Source organism: Ovis canadensis, chromosome 8 (genome assembly GCF_042477335.2).
Source record: "Ovis canadensis isolate MfBH-ARS-UI-01 breed Bighorn chromosome 8, ARS-UI_OviCan_v2, whole genome shotgun sequence".
Lineage (NCBI taxonomy): Eukaryota > Metazoa > Chordata > Mammalia > Artiodactyla > Bovidae > Ovis > Ovis canadensis.
The window spans coordinates 48,316,949-48,342,392 of NC_091252.1; the positions used below are offsets into that span (position 1 = coordinate 48,316,949).

General features: G+C 35.9%; 1 protein-coding gene across 2 annotated transcripts; it reads left to right on the top strand.

The window, feature by feature from the left end:
- Positions 1-488: 488 nt before the first annotated feature.
- Positions 489-25,394, top strand: CCNC (cyclin C). 2 transcript variants are annotated; one of them, XM_069599203.1, is made up of 12 exons: positions 489-833; positions 7,655-7,761; positions 8,571-8,655; positions 8,844-8,913; positions 10,922-10,973; positions 15,143-15,198; positions 15,930-15,965; positions 16,637-16,728; positions 17,443-17,510; positions 21,461-21,540; positions 22,622-22,740; positions 24,180-25,394. In XM_069599203.1, the coding sequence occupies exons 1-12, from the start codon at positions 802-804 to the stop codon at positions 24,232-24,234; spliced, it is 852 nt and encodes a 283-aa protein (XP_069455304.1). In that variant the 5' UTR covers positions 489-801; the 3' UTR covers positions 24,235-25,394. The 2 variants fall into 2 exon arrangements, with proteins under 2 accessions (XP_069455304.1, XP_069455305.1); XM_069599204.1 differs by having other exon boundaries at positions 494-833; positions 23,570-25,394.
- Positions 25,395-25,444: the final 50 nt, after the last annotated feature.

Genomic DNA, 25,444 nt, shown 5'->3' on the forward strand with positions numbered 1-25,444 from the left:
CATTAAGAACCTATTTGGCTTGTTAGGTTTTGAGGCCAAGTGAAAGTGTCAAAGTCGCTCAGTCGTGTCCGACTGTTTGCGATCCCATGGATTATACAGTCCATAGAATTCTCCAGGCCAGAATACTGGAGTGGGTAGCCTTTCCCTTCTCCAGGGGATCTTCCAAACACAGGGATCGAACCCAGGTCTCCCGCATTGCGGCTGGATCCGTTACCAGCTGAGCCACAAGGGAAGCCCTTTGAAGCCAAAATTAACTTTATTTCTCTTTCCAAACACAGGAGAAAGAACAGAAGTCAGGAAGTCGTATAGTTTAATACAAAGCCACTGTGCTGCTTTGGAAGCCTGTAAGATGGGAGTAAAGTTAACCCGAACAAGGGACGGTTTCCCCATCCCACCCCTTCTCCGTGAATCCTAGCTGCCACAGACGCACGAGCCGCGCGGGCTCTAGGCCGGAAATGACGAAAACCTCTCGCGATACTCTCCCAACTGCCGCGAGACTTCGTGAGAGTCAGTTCCCGACTCCTTTTTCAGTGTGCGCAAGGGCTATCTCCTCCCCGCCTCTTTCCTCCGCTACCGCGGGGAGGGCCGGAACTTCCATGCGTAGGAACTGGTTTGTACAGCAGAGTGTTGCCGGCCGGCGTCAAGAAGAATAGGGTGCTATCTTCCTCTCACCGTCGCCGCCGCGGAGCGGAGCCGAGTCCATCAGATCAAGGAGCGCGGTGACCGGGAGGGTTGGGTCTATGGTCGCTCCGCGCTCCGCTCCGCCGGCTGGTGCTTTTTTATCAGGCCAAGCTGTGTTCCATGGCAGGGAACTTTTGGCAGAGCTCCCACTAGTAAGTGATCTTCCGTTTTCTCCGGGCCTGGCTCTTGGAGGTGCTGGGTGTACGGGGCCTGCGACTCCTTTTGGCCTGGATCTCGGCCCCTGTCCGGAGCGCCGCGGAGGCTCCAGGGAGGCGGCGGCCGGAGGCGGGATGTGCTTTTTCTTCGGCGACTCTCCTCACCGCGCCCCGTTGGCCGGGTTTTGGAGTGGTAGAGAATTTCTTGGCGGGGGAGGGTAAGAGGGATTGCGTCTCCGGAGGAGGAAGGTTCGAGAGTTTTAGCTTCTGATTTTTGGTTTAGCTAGGCCGAGGTTGGGGGCAGGGGAGAGGCGGGGCTGGCGAGGGTTGGGATATGGGATGGACACAGGTATGGGAAGTGTGACAGTTCAGAACTGTGAGGCTGGCTTCTCAGGACAGTTGTGGTTCGATCTCGCCTGATATTTGTAAAGTAGGTTGGCATCAGTAATCGTTTATCATTCTTCTGTGTTGAGTGGATTGTTACTCCAAGGAAAGGAGGGAGTCAGGCTTGTTTCTGCTTATGAACCGCATTCTGCCACTGTCTTTAAGCCTATATGGTTTTTATGTTTGTAAGTTATAGATCAATTGCTCTCAACATTTGTCCATTTCGTTAGTCTGTGTCTCATGTTTTGTTTTAAAAGTGTATTTTCTAGAGACTTTACCAATATCTTTAACGTGTTTTCCAGAATAAGTTTTTGTTGACGTCTGTACCGTGGAAGAACTAGAGTAATATTGAAAGCATTTCTCCCTAAATACATTTGTGTAAGCAGATAGGACGATGGTGATGGGACTAATTGAACTTTGGGTAGGCTGTACAGTGTATAGTTGAAAGACACAGAACTTGATGATACCTTAGTGTAAATACTTTTTCATGCGAAGAGAGCATAAGTAAATTTTGAGTGTGAGGATGGATTCCTATATTATTCAATTGGTATTTTAGCCGTTTGCACTAGAAAAAAAGAAACAATGGGCTTTAAAACCTATTTTCAGAAAAGCAGGTTTTCTTGCTGTAAGTGGTTCTGTGGAGATGAATGGCTATAGAAGCTTTACTTCCGATCATATTTAATTTGCACTGTATTCACTGACTGAAATATTTGCTTGGGCAAAATTAAAATATGGAAAATTTCTGTAGTGAAGTAGTAGTATTCTGGTTAACTTTGAAAGAAGCTGAAAAAATTGACAGGGAGCCAGTTGTTGATTATCAGAAGTTACAGGCCTTTTTCAACTTAAAAAAAAGAAGTTTGACCCTTTGATAAGTCTTCTCATTATGCTTTCATTTACTGTTGGCTTATTAAAAAGGGGCCAGGATGTATTTTATAAAATCAATTATTTTTTCACTTTTCAAATATAAAATTAAATGTGCTGTTTTTAAAACTGTCCTTGCCTTCCTAATCAAATAGTCCTGGAGGAAGGGGCCACTTTATCTTACTCAGATCCCTTGGGAATCATGGAGTCCCTGATCTGCAAAAGGTAACAAATATGAAAGACAAGACAAGCAATTCAGGAAAAACAAAAAGATGATGAAAGCCATTGTTTTAGGTGATTTTGGTGAAAGAGGAAGATTGATATGATTTTTCATGGCTTAAAATCGCCCTTTAACATTAACTGCTGCTAGCAGCAGTTAAAAAATGGATAAGATTGCTGTTATCAGCATGGCAGTTTTTGTTTCCTTCAGTAACATAGGAAATAATGGTGAATCTTACAATCATGTGTAATTTTAAATTTGAGAATATGTGGCGTTAACTGGTTTGTCTTCCATGCTGTGTGCTGTGAAGAAAAACAGTTGTTTGTGGAATTTATCTTTTTAAATATTTGAAATGACTGTGGAGAAGAAATGGATGATTTTGAAACAGAGACACTGGTAGTATTTTTCAGGAAGTTAAGTAGAACACAATACATTCTTTGACCATGATGCAGTAAAACTAGAAGGACACTAGACATTTGCTGGTTGACTGAAATAATGACAAAAACTAAAACTACAAAACCAACTCTGGATACTTTACTATAGCAAAGAGAGCATTTAAAATACACTTACATATTATCTAGGAAATAGTATAATGAGATTAATATGTATTCATATCTTTGGGATGTGGCCAAAGCCAAATTTATAAGAAAGTTAACATCTTGAATAACTGAAAAAGAATAAAAATTATATATTTTACTTCAGAATATTAAAAAGGAAACAGTGAAATAAACCTAAGAAAAACAGGCATAATAAAGGTAACACTGATATTGAAAAGGAAAAAAACCGTCAAATTATAAGAGCTGCCTCTTTGGAAGGGAAAACCAAAACAGTAGACTAAACTATGCTACTGAATATAGGGGAAAAGGAATGGTCAGTTCAGTCCCTCAGTCGTGTCTGACTCTTTGTGACCCCATGGACTGTAGCGCTGCTAGGGTTCTCTGTCCATAACCAACTCCTGGAGCTTGCTCAAACTCATGTCCATCCAGTCGGTGATGTAGGAATACAAAATTAGGTAGGAGAAAAGTAAGTAATCACAGATGTACCTTTGGGTTATCTTCATTTTCAAAGTAAATTTTAAAGCCAGAACAAAGTTATCAGAGAGCTACTTCTTTAAAAATTGCTCCAGGCCCACATTATTTCATAGGTAAATTTTTACCCACTTTCAAGACGATCTGCCATTAAAGTTGTTCCAATTCACATGAAAAGTTTTCTGGTTCTCTTGAGGCCATGGTAACACAGATAAAAATCTAGCAAATGTAGCAACAGCAGTGATCACTTTTGAATATTGATGTAAATGTAAATTACTATCAAACAGAGTCCCACATTACATTAAAAGTATAAAAAATGACACTGGTTTTATTGTAGAAATTAGTCAATATTAGGAAATCTGTTAGTAAACAGTGAAGGCATTAAAAAGACCTAATAAAATTCATTTTTTTTTCAACATTCATTCTTGACTAAAGCTCTTACTAAAACAGAAATAGGATGGTAATGTCATGAATACATATCAGAGCATTAATGGTGAAACATTAGGAAAATTAGGATGCCTCTTTAAAGTTGTTCTGAATGTGCTACTATTAATGTCATTAGTAGGATGCTCGTGCTTGTGCTTAGTGACGTCAGTCGTGTCTGACTGTTTGCGACCCGGTGGACTGTAGCCTGCCAAGCTCCTCTGTCCATGAGATTATCCATGGACAGTTCATTCATTCTCCAAGAATACTGGAGTGGGCTGCCATGGCCTTCTCCATGGGATCTTCCACCATTCAGGGATGGAACCCGGGTCTCCTGCATTGCAGGTGGATTCTTTACTCCTGAGCCACTGGGGAGGCCCAATTAGTAGGATAATGAAACATGACAAAATGATAAATACAAGGAGATAAAATTAACTAGAAAATGTAATTAATTGAAACATTATTAGAAATAATAAAGGTTTGATAAAAATGACCAGTTAACAAAATTTAAAAATTGAAAACTTTCTTTTACTGTTGATGGAAAAAAATAATTTACAGTGTAACAGAAAATATAAACTACTCAAGAATAAATTTAAATGTGTAAGACTTATAGAAGTAGAACATAAAGATTTTAATAAATGAAGTTTGAATGCTAGCATTGTAAGGGTATAATTTCTCCCTAATTGACCTTTAAATATAATGCAATCCCAAACAAAATTTTGTATGAATTTCCTTTTAGGGGATGTGATATAATGATTCTAAAGTTTGTGTTTTAGAATAATATATAATAGAATTGCCAGAAATCTTCTGAAGAATAGTAGCAAGAGGTTTTTTCCATACCAGATTTTAATTACTTGATTTTGTATGTTTTAAATTTGGAGAAGGGACTGACAACCCAGTCCAGTATTCTTGCCTGGAGAACCCCATGGACAGAGGAGCTTGGTGGGCTACGCAGTCCATGGGGTTGCAAAGAGTCAGACATGACTGAGCAACTAAGCATATATGTTTTAAAATAATATGGTTTCCCCTGTGGCTCAGAGGGTAAAGAATCCACCAGCAATGCAGGAGACAGGAGATGCGGGTTCAATACCTGAGTTGGGAAGATCTTCTGGAGGAGGAAATGGCATCTTACTCCAATATTCTTGCCTGAAAAATCCCATGGACAGAGGAGCCTAGCAGGCTAAAATCCATGGATTGCAAAGAGTCAGAAATGACTGAATGACTAAGCACAATATATTTTAAAATAGCATGGCATAAGAACAAGAAAAACAAATTAAAAAGAAGAAATTATAAAGATCCAAATATAATGATAGAATTATACCCTGAAATTCTGATGACATTTGAATAACCATTTAACAAAACATTTAGCTGGATCCTTACTTTATACCCTATATCAGTTTCCAGATGGATCACAAAACCTGAAAGAAAAACGCCTTAGGGGTATTAGAAAATATGTAGAAATGATGTTGAAGCTGAAACTCCAATACTTTGGCCACCTGATGCGAAGAGCTGACTCATTTGAAAAGACCCTGATGCTGGGAAAGATTTCGGGTGGGAGGAGAAGGGGACGACAGAGGATGGGATGGTTGGATGGCATCACCGACTCGATGGACATGGGTTTGGGTGGACTCCAGGAGGTGGTGATGGACAGGGAGGCCTGGTGTGCTGTGGTTCATGGGGTCGCAAAGAGTCGGACATGACTGAGCGACTGAACTGAACTGGAAATTTTTTTGTAAGTCATTTTGTGTCAGGGAACGCCTTCCCGTGTGTGACAAACATAAAATCAAAGTAAAATGTAAATAAATTTGAATAAATATATGATTCAAATTTCTGTATCACAAATCATTAAATATTGAGAAATCATGCTAAACTTGGGGAATGTCTAGAGCATATTTGACAAAGAAATGATTTTTTAATCCATAATATACAAATTTTAGATCATAAGACTATCTGAATCATAAAAAAGATGACCATAATTCTATTAGAAAAATGGTCATGTAAGAATTCAGTTCAGTCGCTCAGTTTTAGAATTACAGTGTACCAAAGAACTTTATTAAATCAATAAAGGTTTTACCTTAGAAGTAAATTTAAATAAAACAGTGAAATACTAATTTGCCTTAAAGTTGTAAATTATGTAAAAGATAGGTAGTGGGAAGAAAGGACAACAGAAGACTGTCTAAAGGCTGTCTGGCTTCCTTATCATCTCAGGACTCTAAATACTCTAACAGCTGTCCAGTGCTGGTGATTCCAGTGGACTGTATCTCTGTAAAAAAACACAATTTTGCCTTTTTATAATTCTGTTTGAGAAAGTTGGAAGTTTAATTAGCTTTCCAATCAACCAAATTTCTGCATTTGAGTCATCATATTTTAAGTGTTACTGTGGCTTCAAAGCAGAGAAGGCAATGGCACCCCACTCCAGTACTCTTGCCTGGAAAATCCCATGGACGGAGGAGCCTGGTAGGCTGCAGTCCATGGGGTCGCTAAGAGTCGAACACGACTCAGCGACTTCACTTTCACTTTTCACTTTCATGCATTGGAGAAGGAAATGGCAACCCACTCCAGTGTTCTTGCCTGGAGAATCCCAGGGACGGGGGAGCCTGGTGGGCTGCCATCTATGGGGTCGCACAGAGTCGGACACGACTGAAGTGACTTAGTAGTAGTAGTGGCTTCAAAGAAGCTATTGTTTCTGAAGTAGTGGGTTTTGATTGAGTTGGCTGTTTTTAAAAAACTGTTTGGATTTTAATTGTGATGCAAAAGTTATAGTAACGAACATTTGGTTTTGTACAGACATTATTTCCACTCTGGTGGATAAGCTCAAGAAAGGTCATATCCCAAACTAGTTGTGTATAAAATTTGCTTGTTTACAGTAGGAACAGCTTTGTTTTGAATAGGTATCTTACCTAGCAATAAATTAAGCACATTTCTTCCCTTGAAATTATTGTTAATTCTGTCTGTAGATCAACAAAGTTAAAAGGCCCAAGTATTTTTTAAAAATACTGTGTAATGAACTATTAAAAGATTTTAAAACTTTAAAAAATAAAAGGTAGTAACCTGTTGGGTCAAGTATTTTATGACACACTCATGTCTCTTGTGTGAATGGAAACTGCTGTGGGAGGCCAGCTGACAATGCATATCTAAATTACCAGCAAAACTGACCCGTTAGTTCTACTTTTAAGAATTTATTCCATATATTAATCAAATATACAAGGGTGCATTACAGATGTTCCTTAGAGCATTACTTGTAATAGTGGAAAAAATAACTTACATGCCTATCAATAAGGATTAACTAAATAATGATCCATCATCATGACATGCAACAGTTTAAAGGGATGCTGAATAACAAATTCACTGACATAAAACTTTCAGGACATAGTGAGTAACAAAAGCATGTTGTAGAGTATTTTGTGGGATCATGTCAATTGCCTGTCTATTTAAAAATAGACTAGGCAGGAGGAGGAAAATATTAGTAAAATAAATTCTGAAGCAATAACATGAATGGAATTTGTGAAGTGGGATACTCTAGTTAGTCATGAACAACTGAAAAAAGATGTACTTCAAATCTTAGGCACCATCGGATAGTTTCTTTGTCACTAAGAAAGTGTAAATATTACTGCCTATTAAAATGCTAGGCAAGAATAGTGACGAGATGGGGGTGGGGAGAGACAGATCAGTAGACTGAGAAGGAGGGGATAAAAGAGCAGATTTTTTTTAGGGCATATTTACATTTATTAGTGAGATCATTCTCAGTATCAGTGTTCCAAGAAATGTGAAAAATACTGTTTTTAAAGGTTACTTGTATTCTGTACTTCTCACAATATTAGCAGCCTGTTCAATCTTAGAATATTTTATATAACTTTGTTAGTGAATTTTCTATGAAATGTCTGAATCTTTGCCTTTTTTAGTTTACAATGGATTTTGGATAAACAAGATCTGTTGAAGGAACGCCAAAAAGATTTAAAGTTTCTCTCGGAAGAAGAGTATTGGAAATTACAGATATTTTTTACAAATGGTAAACTTCCCTTTTAATTGGTTGAAATGGTGTGGTTGGTTACCTCTGAATTAAATGTTTTTCTGTAGTAATTTGTGATGTACTGTTTTAGTCCCTATTTTACATTTTTATTTGCATGTATCTTCTTTTTTACAATTTATATATCATTTTAAAAGTAAAGTCTTTTGTGAATCTTACATGTCAGAGACCCTCAAGACAGTCCAAAAGTATTAATTTCCCAAAGCTTTTATAATGTATCATTAAACTTAATTTAAGACTGGCTAAAGCAGAGTACTTTGAGGATAAATGATTATTTGGATTGGCATCCCTTATTGGTCGTTCCTGTCTTACAAATATGCTTTAGGATTTAGTGTTAGAAGGTCCTTGTTCTGCCACACGATAGCTTTGTCACAGAGTCTTTATTACTCTCTGTCCACTCTTATTGCAAAACTACCTCTCTGTTGTTTTGAGGGTTCATTTTGGGTTTTTTATCAGCTTTATTAAGTAATTGTTATAATGCTGACAAGTGTCTAATGATATCAAAAGCATTAAAAACACTTAGCAGGTAGAAGGGAAATAATCATTCAATCTCCTTGATTCAAGAATAGTTTTTACTGTGAGATAATTTCTGTTTGTTATTGTTTATGTGTAGCTATATATTTTTAAAGAAATTTGCAGCCCTAGTAGTAGACCACTGTGATCCAAGTAGAGCTGTACAGCATGTATAGGTTTTTCTCTTTGTTAAAATGAATATAGTCATCATTTAACAAGTAAATTATTGTTAAATGTTAATTATATCAGAAATACATTTAACTTTATTTCTCTTTTAGTTATCCAAGCATTAGGTGAACATCTTAAATTAAGACAACAAGTTATTGCCACTGCTACGGTCTATTTCAAGAGATTCTATGCAAGGTAGGGATGTGTTATTTTGGAAATATTTTATGTATATTTTAAATCCTTATCTAATGTTGATGACCTTATATAAGTGAATTATGTGTTTGCCAGAGTTATTTTTTCCCATATAAATATTTTCTATATGAAATGTTTTCATGTATGTTTTCTGTATGAATGACATTTACCTTCATTTAATCATATTTTAGGTATTCTCTGAAAAGTATAGATCCTGTATTAATGGCTCCTACATGTGTGTTTTTGGCATCCAAAGTAGAGGTATGAAATACTTTTCTGTTCTTCATCAAAGTACAGTCAACGTATATTGGTTAATCTATTCCAGTTTTCACATTACCTGTGTAAAAATAATAACAGATGGTGACTTATATAAAATACTGAAATTTGTACGGGATCAAAGAAATATCTTCTGCCTCTAAGACATTTATTGTTTGGCACTAAGGCGCATTGCATACATGCTATAGCTTGTCTGCTGTAAGCTGAGAACGTTCTTCCTTTTCCTCTGCCTGCGTCCTGAGTTCTGCTGTTTTCCCTTCTTGCCTCCTGATTGGCTGCCTAGTGGGTTGTGGGGAAAGCAGGCATTGGGGTGGTTATAGGTATTATATGCTTTCTAACGAAGAATGGTTTGGGTGAGGGAAAGAGAAAGATCAGAACTTTCAGCTAAGACCAAATCTCTGTTCACCTTACTTAGCCTTTACAGTATTTTTGAGAGAGTTCAGCTAAAATCCAGATAACAAGGCAGATATAATTAACTGGTTTTTATAATAATCCATTGTAATCTTTAGTAATATGAATCCTTTATATTATATTTTTATTTTTAGATGCTGTGTTTAGAATAGTAATTGTATTTCTGAATACTGAATGGAATTTAATTGTAAGTGGTAATTTAAGGAGGTAGAACCAACTCTGTTTCTAAGTTCTTTAATGGAAAAGAAGGTGTTTATAAAAGGCCTGTGTTATGGGGTGGCTTTTCCAAATATTACCATGTAATGGAATGTATCTGAAGGACAACCAGTGTGGGAAACTAAGACAGAAATCTTTATAAACTTCGTGTAGATTAACTAGAGTTTTAATTTGTCTTCTTTGTTAGATATCTTTTGTTACATGATTTACTGAATAGAACTCTTATAATAATTTACTAAGTGAAAGTTTTTGCCTGAAGAATTTTGGGTAGAATTATCCTGGAAGATGATGTATTCTTTCATATTTGGTTATAGCATTAAAAAAAATCTTTTAACTTTGACCAAATCTTTCTATGTTTTGTCCAGTTGTGTGAGAACTGTATTGAAATGTCATTTAAGAAATGTCTCAGGCATTTAAATTTCAGTTTCATTTATTACGGCTTGAAGTTTATATGAAACATATACTACAGGCATACATGGGTTCAAACACAATTAGATAAGGATGTAGGTTGAAGGTTTTTGGACAGGCTCTCATAGTTAGTTTCTTTTTTTGACTAAGGAACCAATTCTTGATTTTTAAGTTTTAAAATGAAGCTTTGGGGAAATCGCTGGTGGTCCAGTGGTTTGGACTCCATACTGTCACTTCCGAGGGCCTGGGTTGGATCCCTGGTCAGGGAACTAAGATCCCGCAGGCTGTACTGTGCAGCCAGAAAAAAAAAAAAGAATACAGCCTTTTAACTTTATAAGGTTAGCTACAAATTAATTAAGACTATGTAAGGTAGATCACCTCATAAACCTTTTAGTTATTTTTACAGCAGGGGTATATTAAGTTCAGAGAATAAATAGGAACTAGTGTCCAAAGTCTTAAGGCCATACCATGGAAAGGAATTTGAGTCCAGAAAACTGGCACTGTCACTTTAGGGCTTGGTTTCTACTTTGGTGGTAGTGGTGGTTTAGTAGCTAAGTCCTGTCTGCCTCTTGTGATCCTATGGACTGTAGCCTGTCAGGCTCCTCTGTCCGTGGGATTCTCCAGGCAAGAATTCCTGGAGTGGGTTGCCATTTCCTTCTACAAGGGATCTTCCCAACCCAGGAATCGAACCCAGGTCTCCTGCATTGCAGGCAGATGATTTACCAACTGAGCTATTTACTTTGGTACCTTCCAATAATAATAAATTATAAAATTATTTAAGCATTTGTGTTTAAAGTAATTTTAAAGAAAGGTCATAAATTTAGATGTTTAAGTACATCATTCCTTTGCAAACATCGGAGAAACATAGGAAATACTCTGTTTTAATAGACTTCAGATATACTTAGGTTCATTGGGTTACTGTGTACTTATTTAGTCTCATTTACTTTTCTTTGTCTAGGAATTTGGAGTAGTCTCAAATACAAGATTGATTGCTGCTGCTACTTCTGTATGTAAGTGCAAAAATTATATCCTGCTTTAAAATTGTAATTCTGAAGAAGGCTGCATAGGACATAGATGTTTTGCAGTTTATGAGAGCTATGAGAGATTAGTTGGATCTATTAAATCTCTTGAGGTGAGGTTATTACTTTGAATACTAAAAATGGATAGTTACTGTTGATCTAAAAACATCAGTTCTGTGGCTCTTAATTGTATAATTAGGGTAAAGAAAATATTTATTTTTCAGTTTTATTATACTTTATTGCTCCATAATGACTAGCTATTGTGTTACTTTTGTGGGTGAAATAAACTATTTCTTTAGCAATTGTAATTATGTCTTTGATGGAGATTATGTGTTTTTCCTCCATATGGGAAAATATGGTGCAGGGAAATATGCTGACTCTTTAGTCCTAGAGCTGATTCTAAGCACCAGTTTGGGTCTAAGCAGCAGCTATGTAACTTTGAGCAAGTTGCTCCACCTTTTGGACTTAGTTTTTTATCTAAAAAGATGGGGTTTATCTACCTGTGAGTGATGGAATTAAAGGAAATAACATTGTGAAGTACTGTACACAAGGTAATAACAGTGTTATCTTATGCTCCATCTTCCTAGGTTAAGCCAAAAGATATCACCTAACAAAAGCTAATTTTTTTTTTTTTTTTTCTCCTGTGATCTTACACAGAAGAGGCAGAAGGTGTTTTAAGTTTCTGAGCCAAGGTTTCATATTATGGGGTCATTCCCTTTTCTGAAAAGAGTGTATTAATATAATTGAATCTTTTCCATGTCATGTCTTATTTTGAGGATAGAAGAGTAATAATCAGTGTTGCCATAGAGTTTAATACACCAAATATATCCCAGTGATGAAGTATTAAATTGTCATCTGGAAAATCAGTATTATTAAAAAATTGAAAATGACTGCAAGGAAATCTACCAGAATATTAGCAGTGCTCATCTCTGAGTAGATTATAGGTGCCTTATTTTCTTCTTACTTTAGTTAGTCTCTGTTATCCAGATTTTTTAGAAGGTGTATATTTTTAAAAATGTAAAATACTTATTTCCAAGCTTTTTTTTTTTCTAATAGTGTATTATATGGCCCAGACAGCTTAGGTTTCAGATTTCAGCTCAAGTGCTTTTGACATGCAAATTAAGCAAAATATAACCTCTCTGTTATATGAGTATATTAATAACATCTATGTCATAGGGTTGTTGAGAGGATCAAATAAGTGAATATTAATAAAGCTCTTAGAACCATGCTTTGCTCAGTGTGTTATTAGTAGTTTCCTAGGGCAGCCATAACAATGCCAGAGCCTGCATGATTTAAACAACATTTATTTATTTTCTCAGGATTTTGGAAGCTGGAAATCTAAGATTAGGGTGTCAACAAGTTAGATTCTATTAAGGCCTCTTCCTGGCTAGCAGATGCCTACGTTATTGCCGTGTGCTCACATGCCCCTTTCTCTGTGTGTGTACATCCCTAGTATTTCTTCCTTTGTAAGGATACCGCTCTTATAGTATTAAGGCCCCATGCTTATGATCTCATTTAACCTTAACTGCCTCTTTAAATGCCCTGTCTCAAAATCTAGTCTAGGGCTTCAAAATGTAAATTTGGTGGGGAGGGACATTATTTAGCCCATAGTACTCAGTAAACTGGTGACTGTCATCATGCTCATCAACAGCAGCATCAGTCATCACTGGAAAACACCACACTGGATGCAGTGGTGGATAGAAAAATAAGTACAAAGAATTTCAGGACAAGAAAATAAGACATCAATATACAAATACTAATACAGAAGGAAATAAGTGGCATAAAAGAGGAACAGAGGGTGCAGTGAATGTTTTACGTGGGAAAAGATGATTTGTTAGATGAATCCAAAAAAGACTTAAATAGAATTTGATAAAGAATTTGTACCCAAGGAAATGCAGGGGAAAGACAATCTAGGAACACTGAACAGTTCAGTTAATAAATATATGGAAAAGCTAATGAGTTACATTTGCCGAATGGTGAGTAAAGAAATAGTGGGAAAATAGCACTACCTGACTAAGGCCAGATAATAGATGGCCTTCAGTGAGGAATCTGTAGCTTGTTCTTTGTCAGTGGTGGTACCTTTCATAGCTTTTTTTTTCAACATGAGGGTGATTCCAGAATTGTGTGTTGGGAAGTGATTTTGGCAGAATTATGTAAGATGAATTGGAAGAGAGCTTGAGTGTAAGTCGATGGACAAATTTTGAAGTTTTTTATGTGATACGGCATGGATGAATCTTGAGGATACTATGATAGGTGAAATAAGCCAGTCATAAAAAGGTAAATCTGTGTGACTCCACTTACATGAGGTAATTATAGTAATCAAATTAATAGAGATGGAAAGTAGAATAGTGGCTGCCAGGGGCTGGAGGGAGGGAGAGAAAGGGGGCGTTATTGTCTAATGAAAACGGGGTTTCAGTTTCGCAGGAGAAAGCGTTTTGGAGATGAAGTGTACCTGCATGCATGCTCAGTCACTTCAGTCATGTCCAGCTCTTTGTGACTCTGCTGACCGTAGCCCGCCAGGCTCCTCTGTCTGTGGGATTCTCTAGGCGAACACTGGAGTGGGTTGCCATGTCCTTCTCCAGGGGATCTTGCCAACCCAGGGATCGAACCCTTGTCTCTTATGTCTCTGGTCCTGGGAGACAGGTTCTTACCACTAGGGAAGCCCATACAACATTGCAGATGTAATTAATACTACTGAACTGTATACTTAAAAAGAGTTAAAGATGGTAAATTATATGTAATCTATATTTTATCACAATTCAAAAGCCACCAGGAGTTTCCCAGAGAACCAGTGGTTAGAACTTGGAGCTTTCACTGCTGGGGCCCAGGTTCAGTCCCTGGTCAGGGAAGTAAGATTCCACATGGCATGCAGCCTGGCCAAAAAATTTATTTAAAAAACAAAGAAAGCAGAGAGGGATTTATAAATCTTAGAAACTTTAATAGGTGATAATTTTCAAGTTATTAATAACTAAAAGGAGAGGAAAGGAAAGGTTAAGTAGACAATTCCTAATGTCAAGTTTAAATGGCTTAAGATTTCAAATCTTGACAGAAGTTATCTATCCAAATTAGCTGTTAGAATACTCAATTCCTACCATTTTTGAGGAGACAAAGGATTGATTAACTGTTTTCATTTGTACTTTTTTGGTGACTAAGTAGTAACTGTGTGTGTATGTGTGTGTGTGTGTAGTTTTAAAGAAAATCCTAGAGACCTTTGCATGTATATTCATGATTTTATTAAAATGTATCATTTGATTAAAAAATACATATTATAAAATGTTTAGAATGTTCAGATCAGTAAAAATCCTTAAATCTCAGAGATAACCACTGTTAACATTTTTTGGTTGTATTATCCTTCTAAAATTTATATATACAGTTTACCTTGAATAACATAGGGGATCGGCACACCAACTCTGCTACGTTGAGAAATCTGCATATAGAACCTTGGCTCATATAGTACTTACTTACTGGAAAAATCCATGTATGTGTAGACACAGTTCATATCTGTGTTGTTCAAGGATCAGCTGTGCTGTGCTTAGTTGCTCAGTTGTGTCCAACTCTTTGTGGCCCCATGGACTGTAGCCCACCAGGCTCCTCTGTCCATGAGGATTCTCCAGGGCCTTCCTCCAGGGGATCTTCCCAACTCAGGGATTAAACCCACATCTCCCACATTGCAGGCAGATTGTTTACCGTCTGAACCACCAGGGAAGCCCATGGTCAACTGTATATATTTACAAATATATAGATACTTGTAAACAAATATATAGATACTTGTAAACACATATACAACTCTTGTTCCTTTTAAGCTAAATTACTAAAGAATATAGCAATACCATTCTAGAGCTGAAAAGATTTTAGAAATGATAAAAGCCATTGATTTTTTTCCCATTTCCTTAATTTTTTAAGCAGCAGAATCCTGTCTTAATATATTAAATATATCATTGAAACTCTCTAATTGTAATTTGGATGGGGTCCTAGAGCTTTCTGCCTCTCAGTCTTTCCCATTGCCTGAGAAAGGAAGAAAAATCTGCATCTCTAAGCATCCTCGAGTTCTTACTAAAAATGATTTAGCTCTACCATCAATATTTTACACTGTATTAAAAAAGTTTGTGTTAATGAACTCCCCATTTTCTCAGTTTAAGTTTTTTTGTTTGTTTTCTCAGTGAAAACTAGATTTTCATATGCCTTTCCAAAGGAATTTCCTTATAAGATGAACCATGTAAGTATATTGTATAAAATAAAACTACTTGTCAAAGCTGTATATATAAACTATACCTCCATTTTATATTAAAATAAACTGAATAGTCTCCTAGAAATGGCAATTTAAAATTGTACGAGAATGTGGACTTTATTTCTAAATTAAAGCTAACTTGCTTCTACCATAAAAAAAAAATAATTTATAGTTGTCGTTATTAACCCTGGGTACCCATTAAATCACATTGGGAGCTTTTTTTAATAATACTGATGTCAGGGGCTGTCTGGAAAAGATGAATTTCTATTGCCATTTTAATAGAAATATTCTTTTTCCACCTTGCAAGGGTTTTTTTTTTTTTTTCCTCTTTAAATTGTATTTTTGTTTCATTTTAGTACTCTCTTCTATTATTGATTTGTAACAAGAATGATATTTAAGTGGAGATAATTGTGTTTTTGCATTTGTTGAGTGGAAAGTGTATTGTAAAATCTGAAGTTTATACAGGATATTTTAAATAAAAACAAGTAATAAGAATGCTTATATGAGACTGGCTTTTCCTTACAAGAAATAAAATGTCTCATAATCACAGTTGCATGCATTGTGTAAAAAGTAATTTTTTATAGCATATATTCATTTTGACATAAGCTATTGTTTTCTTAAAAATATTTTAGAACTTTTAATAGCTATACATTCTTAAGTTAAACTAAGGCTCAAATTAATTTGCTTTCATGTTGACATTTATAATCTTTTCCAAACAGGTATTAGAATGTGAATTCTATCTTTTAGAATTAATGGTAAGTATATTTATTCCTTATGATTAATAGAGTAAAACTTACTTTCAAATTTAGTGAAGTCATAAATTTAAAGAAATAATTGTAGGGAGGTGCATTTTAAAACCATCTGAGTAATATGTGATGGTAAACCATAGTTCCTAGTGGCGTCATCACCTGTATGCTCTTGGAAGCCTGTACAGTTGTATATCTTACTTAGGATGGGAAGTGTTTTCTGTTCTATAGTAACTATAATAGGATTACAATCAAACCAGTCAGGACAGTAAACCACTGTAAATTATTTGCACAGTTTGTGTATATGTGTGGGGTTATTTAAAGATAGATTATGTCTTTGGCAGAATTCTGCTCCACCAGTTGGGAATTATGGATTTATAGGCTAATAAGAGGTTTCAGTGTGTTGCAGATGTGACACTTTGAGTCTCTAAGGGAATGGATGCTGACTGACTGCCAACCGATTTACCAAGGTATATTCCAGAGAGAGCACTGCCTTCACTGTTATAGTAGAGTTTAGGGCTGCCATGCTGCTTGCTTAAGAGAATAAGAGGGAAGCAAGCATGAGTTAGAAAAAAAATACATTTTGAAATATACTATTAAAAATCAGTTGGGTAATGATAAGGTTTTTGTGCTATAATAAATCTGTTTTTATACATACACATTTTTTAAACTGTTTCTAGGATTGTTGCTTGATAGTGTATCATCCTTATAGACCTTTGCTCCAGTATGTGCAGGACATGGGCCAAGAAGACATGTTGCTTCCCCTTGCATGGTAATTAGAACAGAAGTTATTCATAGTGTAACATGTTATTAGCTAGGAAGGTTGACAATTAAATATGAAATTTAGCATTTTTAAAGTAAGTAAACCGTGCCCCAAGATATTTTATGTTAAGTGAAATATCTGCTTATTGAATTTTAATAACTATATGGGAATAAATGCTAAAATGATAAAGATCTTTAAATTATTTATTTGATGGATATTTCCATTAAAATTTGATTCTTATGAAAAACAGACTGTTTAAATGAAAGTTAAGATTTTATCTTTAAACAATAATGGAATATATAACTGAATCACTATGCTGTACAGAAGAAATGAACACTGATTTCAACTATACTTCAGTAAAATAAATTTTAAAATGTTATCTTTAATCAGAATATTTTGGGTGGTATTCAACATACATATTAATATTTTGTATAATTTCTAGTTTCCTAACTGATTTTCTAATTTTAGAAAAAATTTTATCTGTTAAAAAATTTATTGTGAAGTTTTAAAAATTTAAATATATTTAACTGTAATTTTATTCAATAAATTGGCTTATTGTCACATTCATGTTATCCATCTTTTTCCTTTGATGTTTTCACCTTTATGTCTGTTAAAGTAATATAAAAGAGATATAAATATATACAGATAGGGAAAATCTGGCCCTCTCTGGAGGGAAATGTACAATCATATGAAGTAGTGATATTATGATTTACATTTCTATAGGAGGATAGTGAATGATACCTACAGAACGGATCTTTGCCTACTGTATCCTCCTTTCATGATAGCTTTAGGTATGTAAACGTGGTATACCTTTATTAGCTAAATCATTATAAACCTATGTAGGTCATCCTAAAAGAAATTCCACGCTATTGTGCTTTATGTTTTTATGTCCCTTGAAGTAATAGACTATTCCTTGCATGTGAGCTTTCAATAATACGAACTGCAACTGTCACAGATCAGGATTATTTCCCCCCCACCCCCCTTTTTTGGTAAGTTTTGTTTTTTAATTGCTTGAAATAATTTTAACCAGTATCTGAGTTTTTCGGCAGAGAAGTTTGGAATTAAGGCTTTTAACATTAGTTGATATTTATATAAAATTAAGTCTTTGCTTTCTTGAGCCCAGTTAAGTCCTCAGAGGTCAAGTAAAGGAGCCTTTTGTGGTCCTTAGTGCCTTGCTGGAGGGAAAGTTAGCCACCATTCTGTCAGTTTTATCTGTGAAAGGCAGTACTGTCATGATTACTAATAAAACAGATGGTTTTAGGTTTAAACTTCCTTTAATTTACATTTGTGGGAAAATTACCTAACCCTTTCTGAGTTTGTTTCCTTAATTATAAAATGTGGGCGGTACTAAAAACTGTATAAATTTGTTACAAGAATTAAACAAGCTTTCTTTTAAATAATGCCTGCCATATATTAGGGACTTGTTAGTTTCTGTTTCCTTTCTGTCTTCATTTCCATAACTCTTGTCTTCTTGATTTCCTCCTTATTCTTTTACCAGTTCAGACTTATTTTCATTGGTTTCTCTATATTCAGTTACCCCTTTAATGTTTATGTTTCTCAGCCTTCTTACATGAGGGATGGCAAAAAGGTTATATTTTAGAGTACTGGAGGCTCGCTGGAAGTCCTGTGTTTGGAAGGATTCTGAAGTGGCATCTGGGTTCAGTGGGGAGCAATGCTGAGATCTGCATGGGTAGGAAGGCTGTGTGCCACATCCTTGTCATCCATGCTGTTTTGTTCTTCCTCGGGCAGGCTCATTGATTCTGCTGTCTCTCTGTGTTGAAACATTTAAATTTCTTTATTCAGCCAAGATTTGCTCCTGAACTGGTCTTTATATCAAACTGTGCCTTTTGGATAGCTTCCTTCGGCATCTTACTGGCCCTCAGACTCTTGAACAACAGTTTGCTCCAAAATATACTTTTGAATGTCTTTGTTATGTTGATGAAGAGGACTATTTAGTTGGAAATCCAGTAGTTAGGCTCTTTTATCTCCCTCGATACCTACTTCTAGCTGGTAACCAACACCTATTGTGTCTCTCTTTAGTAATCTCATAGCTATCTTCTCATTTTTATCCAGATTATTATAGCTATCTCCTTCCTGACTAATTGGCTTCCAGCATCCCTGTTCTCAGAGAGCCAGTCTGTCCTCCACACTTGAGCAGGGCTAGAGGTTCTCAACCAGGGATAATGTTGCTCCCCACAGGATGTGTGGCAGTGTCTGAAGATGGTTTTGGTCATGACAGCTGGGGTGGGATGCTCCTGGCTTCTAGTGAGTAGAAGCCAGGGATGCTGCTAAGCATCCTGCACTGCATAGGGCAGTCTTACAGAATTGTCCAGTTCATAAAGTCAGTAGTGCTGAGATTTAGAATCTGAGCTGGAAAGAACTTTTTTAAAATGCAGAATTTGTGCTCCAATTAAATCTTTCAGTGCTGCTCCCAGTTCAGTTCAGTTCAGTTGCTCATTTGTGTCCGACTCTGTGCGACCCTATGGACTGTAGCATGCCAGGCCTGCCTGTCGATCACCAACTCCCAGAGTTCACTCAAACTCATGCCCATTGAGTAGGTGATGCCATCCAGCCGTCTCATCCTCTGTCCTCCCCTTCTCCTCCTGCCGCCAATCCCTCCCAGCATCAGAGTCTTTTCCAGTGAATCAACTCTTCCCATGAGGTGGCCAAAGTACTGGAGTTTCAGTCTCAGCATCAGTCCTTCCAATGAACACCCAGGACTGGTCTCCTTTAGGATGGACTGGTTGGATCTCCCTGCAGTCCAAGGAACTCTCAAGAGTCTTCTCCAACATCACGGTTCAAAAACATCAGTTCTTCAGCACTCAGCTTTCTTTGTAGTCCCAACTCTCATCCATACATGACTAGTGGAAAAACCACAGCTTTGACTAGACGGACCTTTGTTGTCAAAGTAATATCTCTGCTTATTAATATGTTGTCTAGGTTGGTCATAACTTTTCTTCCAAGGAGCAAGCATCTTGTAATTTCATGGCTGCAATCACCATCTGCAGTGATTTTGGAGCCCCAAAATATAAAGTCTATCATTGTTTATACTATTTGCTTATCTATTTGCCATGAAGTAATGGGACTGGATACCATGATCCTAGTTTTCTGAATGTTAAATTTTAAGCCAGCTTTTTCACTGTCTTTCACTTTCATCAAGAGGCTCTTTAGTTCTGCTTTGCTTTCTGCCATAAGGGTACATCATCTGCATATCTGAGGTTATTGATATTACCCCTGACAGTCTTGATTCCAGCTTGTGCTTCATCTAGCCCAGTGTTTCTCATGATGTACTTTGCATATAAGTTCAATAAGCATGGTGACAATATACAGCCTTGATGTACTCCTTTCCCTATTCGGAACCAGTCTGTTGTTCCATGTCCAGTTCTAACTGTTGCTTCCTGACCCGCATATAGATTTCTCAAGAGGCAGGTCAGGTGGTCTGGTATTCCCATCTCTTTTAGAATTTTCTACAGTTTATTGTGATCCACACAGTCAAAGGCTTTGGCATAGTCAATAAAGTAGAAATAGATATTTTTCTGGAACTCTGTTGCTTTTTCGATGATCCAATGGTGTTGGCAGTGTTGGCAGTTTGATTCCAACTTCTGGATAAATCCATAGCTTTGTTTTAGCATTTATATACCTGTCATTTCTCTGCTCCACTCCTACCTTTTGTAAAAAGCCAGCTTAGATATCATCTCTTTAGTGACATGCTCCCCAACTTCGTACTCCCCGCATCACCTGAGTCTTTGTTTAGGATGTCTCTGTCCCTAGTTTACTCTGTGTATGCCCTGAAATGGCATTTTCCACCGTATTTTTTTACCTATTTTTATAATTCTGACCTTTGGCCTTTCAGTTCATCTTGGATGAAGCCCTACTTTGTAACTTTGTTTAACTTGGGGCAGCCAGTATGTTGTCTCACATTTGAATTGCTCTTTGCCTAGAATGTCACTCTTAACAAAGTCATATGGTTAACCTGACCAGGGAATATAATATTTAATAAGCCTGTGTGGGATCAGGGTAGGCAGGCTGCTTGGGAAAAATTATAGTAGGCAAAGTTATGATTTAGATTGTCATCTTTGGGCTCTTTCATTATCTTTGTTAGTTTGTATTATAAGCAATGTATATAAATACATTGTATATAGTTCATTACAGTTTTTTTTCCCTCAGCTCTGTTGGATTACAACACTGAATTCTGTATAGAATGCCCAGTTTTCATCTAACTTGATCATATGCTAATGACTTGAAAAAGCAGAAGTAACACTGCTTTTAATTGAAATACCAAAACAGAGTAGTGTTGAAATTTATCATTGCATAGATTGGCTGGTTTTTCTGGTTTGTTTTTCTGTCACTCTGACTTTTGGGTGCATTTTGACCACTACTTTGTACTACTGTTCAGGGATTCTTCCCCTGTGCTGATTTTCTCAGTGGACTTTGTCCTCTCTGACATGCCCTCTCTGACATGCCCTAACTGTCAAGGGAACTGCACCATGACTAGCTCACCTCATGCTCACCATGAGGAGCAGGTGTCAAAAACGTTAAAAACAAAAATTATATATCACCCAGTAATTTTTCCTCCCTGTAAGATTAAATTGATGGGATGGTTATATAATTAATAAATTATATGAATCTGTATAATTTTTAAAAAGAATATAATAAAATACACATAAGTGAATGAATCTTTCTGACTCCATACATTCCATGTGCAGTTAAACATGGAATTTGTGTCTCATTTTCTCTCCAGCTTGCCTGCATGTAGCCTGTGTTGTACAGCAGAAAGATGCCAGACAGTGGTTTGCTGAGCTTTCTGTGGATATGGAGAAGGTAATCTTTAGAATTCCCGTAACTGAATATAAACTTGAACATTTTGAAGTTAATGTCGTATTTATTTACCATGTGCCTAAAATTTCATGATGTCAGCCAGGCAATGAGTACTTTTTGGTTTTAAAAGAAAAAATGTTAAGAAATATGTTGGGAAGAAGAATTGATTTTGACCATTTAGGTTATATTTCTCTTCAGTTTAGGATTACATAGAATGGTAAACTTAGAGTTTGACTGGTTGCAAAGCAGTCTCTTAATTGCCAAAATTATTTTAAAAGCTACCTAGTGACTACTGTAATACTACTGTAAACTCCAGTAACACAGCCTATCTCCTGATAGTGGATTGTTGCCCTTTTTTCTACCTTTTTTGCTGAAATGTTCTAGAATCAGTCCAAGGATAGATTTACTCAGGGGGAAAATAAAGATCTAATTTGGAAACTGGACTTGATAGATTTGTAGCTGCTGGTTTTTGAGCACCTTAACTCATTTGTAGAGTAGTTAGTAGAGAATCAAAACAAAGTCTTTTGTGCACTACCGCTCATTAAATTTTTTGAAACAGTGGTTTTAGAGGAGTTTACTCTGTAGTAGGGCTTCCTAGGTGGCTCGGTAATAAGGAATCTGCCTGCCAATGCAGGAGACACTGGTGTGATCCCTGGGTCAGGAAGATCCCCTGGAGGAGGAAATGGCAACCCACCCCAGTATTCTTGCCTGGAGAATCCTATGGACAGAGGAGCCTGGCAGGTTACAGTCCATTGGGTGGCAAAGAGTTGGATATGACTTGAGAATACATGTGCTCTATAGTGGTATTCTCTTTCATGATTTAGACTTTTGTTCCTAGTACCTCACTGTTTTGTTTTGGTTTCAGATATCAGTAGATAGAAGGAAACCAACAGAAGAGATGGATAAGGATAAGACCTAGCATACATGTGCTTTCACATTTACTGGGATTGACTAACCTAATCTGAAGGATAGAGACTATCTTTTCACTGTTTCCTAAATGATGTCTAGGATATGATGTGTGTTCTTTATATACCAAATGTTGCTTGATATTGCCACTGAGAACTTTTCAAATATTTTCTTCTAGATTTTGGAAATAATCAGGGTTATTTTAAAGTTGTATGAGCAGTGGAAAAATTTTGATGAGAGAAAAGAGATGGCAACTATTCTTAGTAAGATGCCGAAACCAAAACCTCCTCCAAACAGGTACTTTGTAGAGTTTAATTATTGCTTTTATTTAATTATATATTTCATAGGCATTATATTTTTAATAGAGTATGCTATTTTGTTTTTATAAAATGTCTTCTAAAACTTCATGATACGTGTTTTTTTGTGACTTAATATTTTGAAAACATCTCATTTAAAAAAATATATTAATCTGATCATCTGTTAAGTAACTTTTCCTGATATAACGGCAGGTCTATTACAGGTATCCCTCAACATATGGCTATATACTTAAATAAATTTAAACAGAACAGAGATAGGCAAGTCCATTTAAAATTCAGGGATAAAGAATTTTGGAGTAGTTCCATGTCAGTTTCACTCTGTGCCATCTTTTTTCCCCCAGTAGTGGCTGTTAACCCTGTTGATAAAGTTCAGTATCATTTTTCAAAAACTTAGATTATTGATCTGATACTGTAAAGATAAATAATTTTGACTTTCGAGTGACTCAGAGATCCATTGCACATAATATAATTTTGCTAAGTATGAGTTACTTGTGCTGAAAGGGTTTTTTTGTTGTGGTGGGGTTTTTTATGTGTTATATTGTTTTTTAACTGGTTTTTAACTTAATTCATTTAAGTTCAGTGGTTTTCAGATGTCAGTGTACATCAGATCATTTTGTTTAGGGGAAAAAGGTCAGAAGGGAAACTACCCATCTTAATCATTTATCAAGAAAAATAAATAAGTTATATAACATTAAGGTTGATTTGTAGATCTGGTATGTTAAGGTTACCATTTGGAAAAATTAATACTTTTACAAGGAGCTGTTCAAAGCAGTCATTCAAACAGCTGCCTTTGGATGCATTTTTTGCAGAAATTCCCTGAGTGATTCTTCACTAGTTGCAGGGCCTGAAGCTGCAAGATGCTGATGGACAAGATAAGGCAATTATCCTATTGCCACAATTACTGGTATTTTCAGTTTCAGTGTTTAAATATTCAGTGCTTTACAGGAAATTACCATATTTCTTTCTGACTTTTAAAGGTTTGCTGTATTGACCTATGGTTTTATTATGCCTTTGGACAATGATTTTTTGGAAGAACATTTCTTGATTTTCATTATTAGTAGGAATAAGATTTTCCATGTATAATTTAATTTCATAGGAAATTTGTCTAGAAGAATCTCTATGTTGAGTGATACCTGTAATGACAACAAAATACTCTAATTTAAATTTTTGAGTGTGTATGGACACTAACTTCCAGAATGCTTGCTATATGTGTGAGGGCACCAAGTTACATAAGAATAAAAACATAAAACCAAATGTAGTCTTCTGGATTTTAATTTTTCCACATCTGTATCTTATGATTGGAAATGTCTTTGTTTTGTAAAGCTATAGCAAAGAATAACTTTAAAAATTAGTAGCTTACTAGGGTTTTGAAAATGAGTTTTAATTGGTGTAAAATCTCTTTCTTCCCCACTTGAACAGTGAAGGAGAGCAGGGTCCAAATGGAAGTCAGAACTCTAGCTACAGCCAATCTTAAAACATTCCGAAGAATTTCATAGTGGACCAGTTGGAAATAAACCATTGGACAGATTTCAGTAATGTCTTCAATGGAACACAAATGAAAATGAATAGCTTGTTTCTGTCAAGCATATTGGAAAGTGATTTTATTTTTGCAAAATGTTTTCCTTACCTAATTTGATTCTAATACATAATTGATTAAAATCTATTGTTTATGAAAGTTTGCAAAGGTTCTAAGAGGACCTACAGACAGACATACATAGACTTTTGAAAATTAATAGCTTCTGATTAGTGTAATTTTTCTTAATTTGGATAATAGAAATTTTAACTCTTTATTAAGCCAGAAAACATGAAACATAATTTGTTTAAAATTCTCTTTGGTCACTGAATGACCGAAAAAAGGAAATAAGTCAAATAAATGAGGGTCTTTTTTTTTTCCCTCCTTAAGTTAAACTTTAAAATTGTATTTAAGGAATCAAATCTTACAAAATCCTAGAAGGTTTTGGTGATGATGATGATGATGATGATGATTTCAGGGAAATGAATCAATTACCTATGATTTTAAAATGTATTTTATTCAGTAGTTTTGGTATCTTGCCATGGAGGATACTAGCCCAGCCTAGCAGAAAAGTGCAATATGTACAGCATACTTTGACATTTTAAAAGTTATACTGCATAACTATTTTGAAGTGCTGGGCAAACATTAAAAAAACTTACATTTAATTCAATTAATCAGGCATTTTGAAAGCTAATTGGATGAAAACTGTAATATGGTTGAAATTTGGTAACATTTTTGTTATTTTTACTGTGAAGTTTTTAAATGATGTACACACCCTAGTTTATTTTTGTGTCTTAGTGTGGACTTACAGATTTACTACAGGAATCCTGAGCCAGGAACACAGTCAGGTTTCAGGCCAGTTAGATACTGGCTGTTCTTAATTCTCATCTGAGTGTAGGACTTCAGACTCAATGTTATATCAGTGGGACTTTGCTATCTGTAGAAGTTACTAAATTACATGATCGTTTTCTTCAGACTTGAAGGAGAGTGATAAAACTTGGAGTCATAGGATATTGATGTACAATTTAAGGATTAAAAATTTTTATAATTCAGTTGTGAATAATGGATTATGTTGACTTCCTAGTATAAAATTACAAGAATAAAAATACATTCTCCAGCTATATTGGCTAGTGTCTTGAATTTATCTTTTTTGAATCTTCTTTCTGTTTTT

Excerpts from the sequence above, each read along its gene's own strand:
- CCNC (XM_069599203.1), top strand. The coding sequence starts at position 802 with ATGGCAGGGAACTTTTGGCAGAGCTCCCACTA. Across the intron at positions 8,914-10,921 it reads TTTTGGCATCCAAAGTAGAG|GAATTTGGAGTAGTCTCAAA; the intron begins GTATGAAATACT and ends TTCTTTGTCTAG. Across the intron at positions 22,741-24,179 it reads CCAAAACCTCCTCCAAACAG|TGAAGGAGAGCAGGGTCCAA; the intron begins GTACTTTGTAGA and ends CCACTTGAACAG.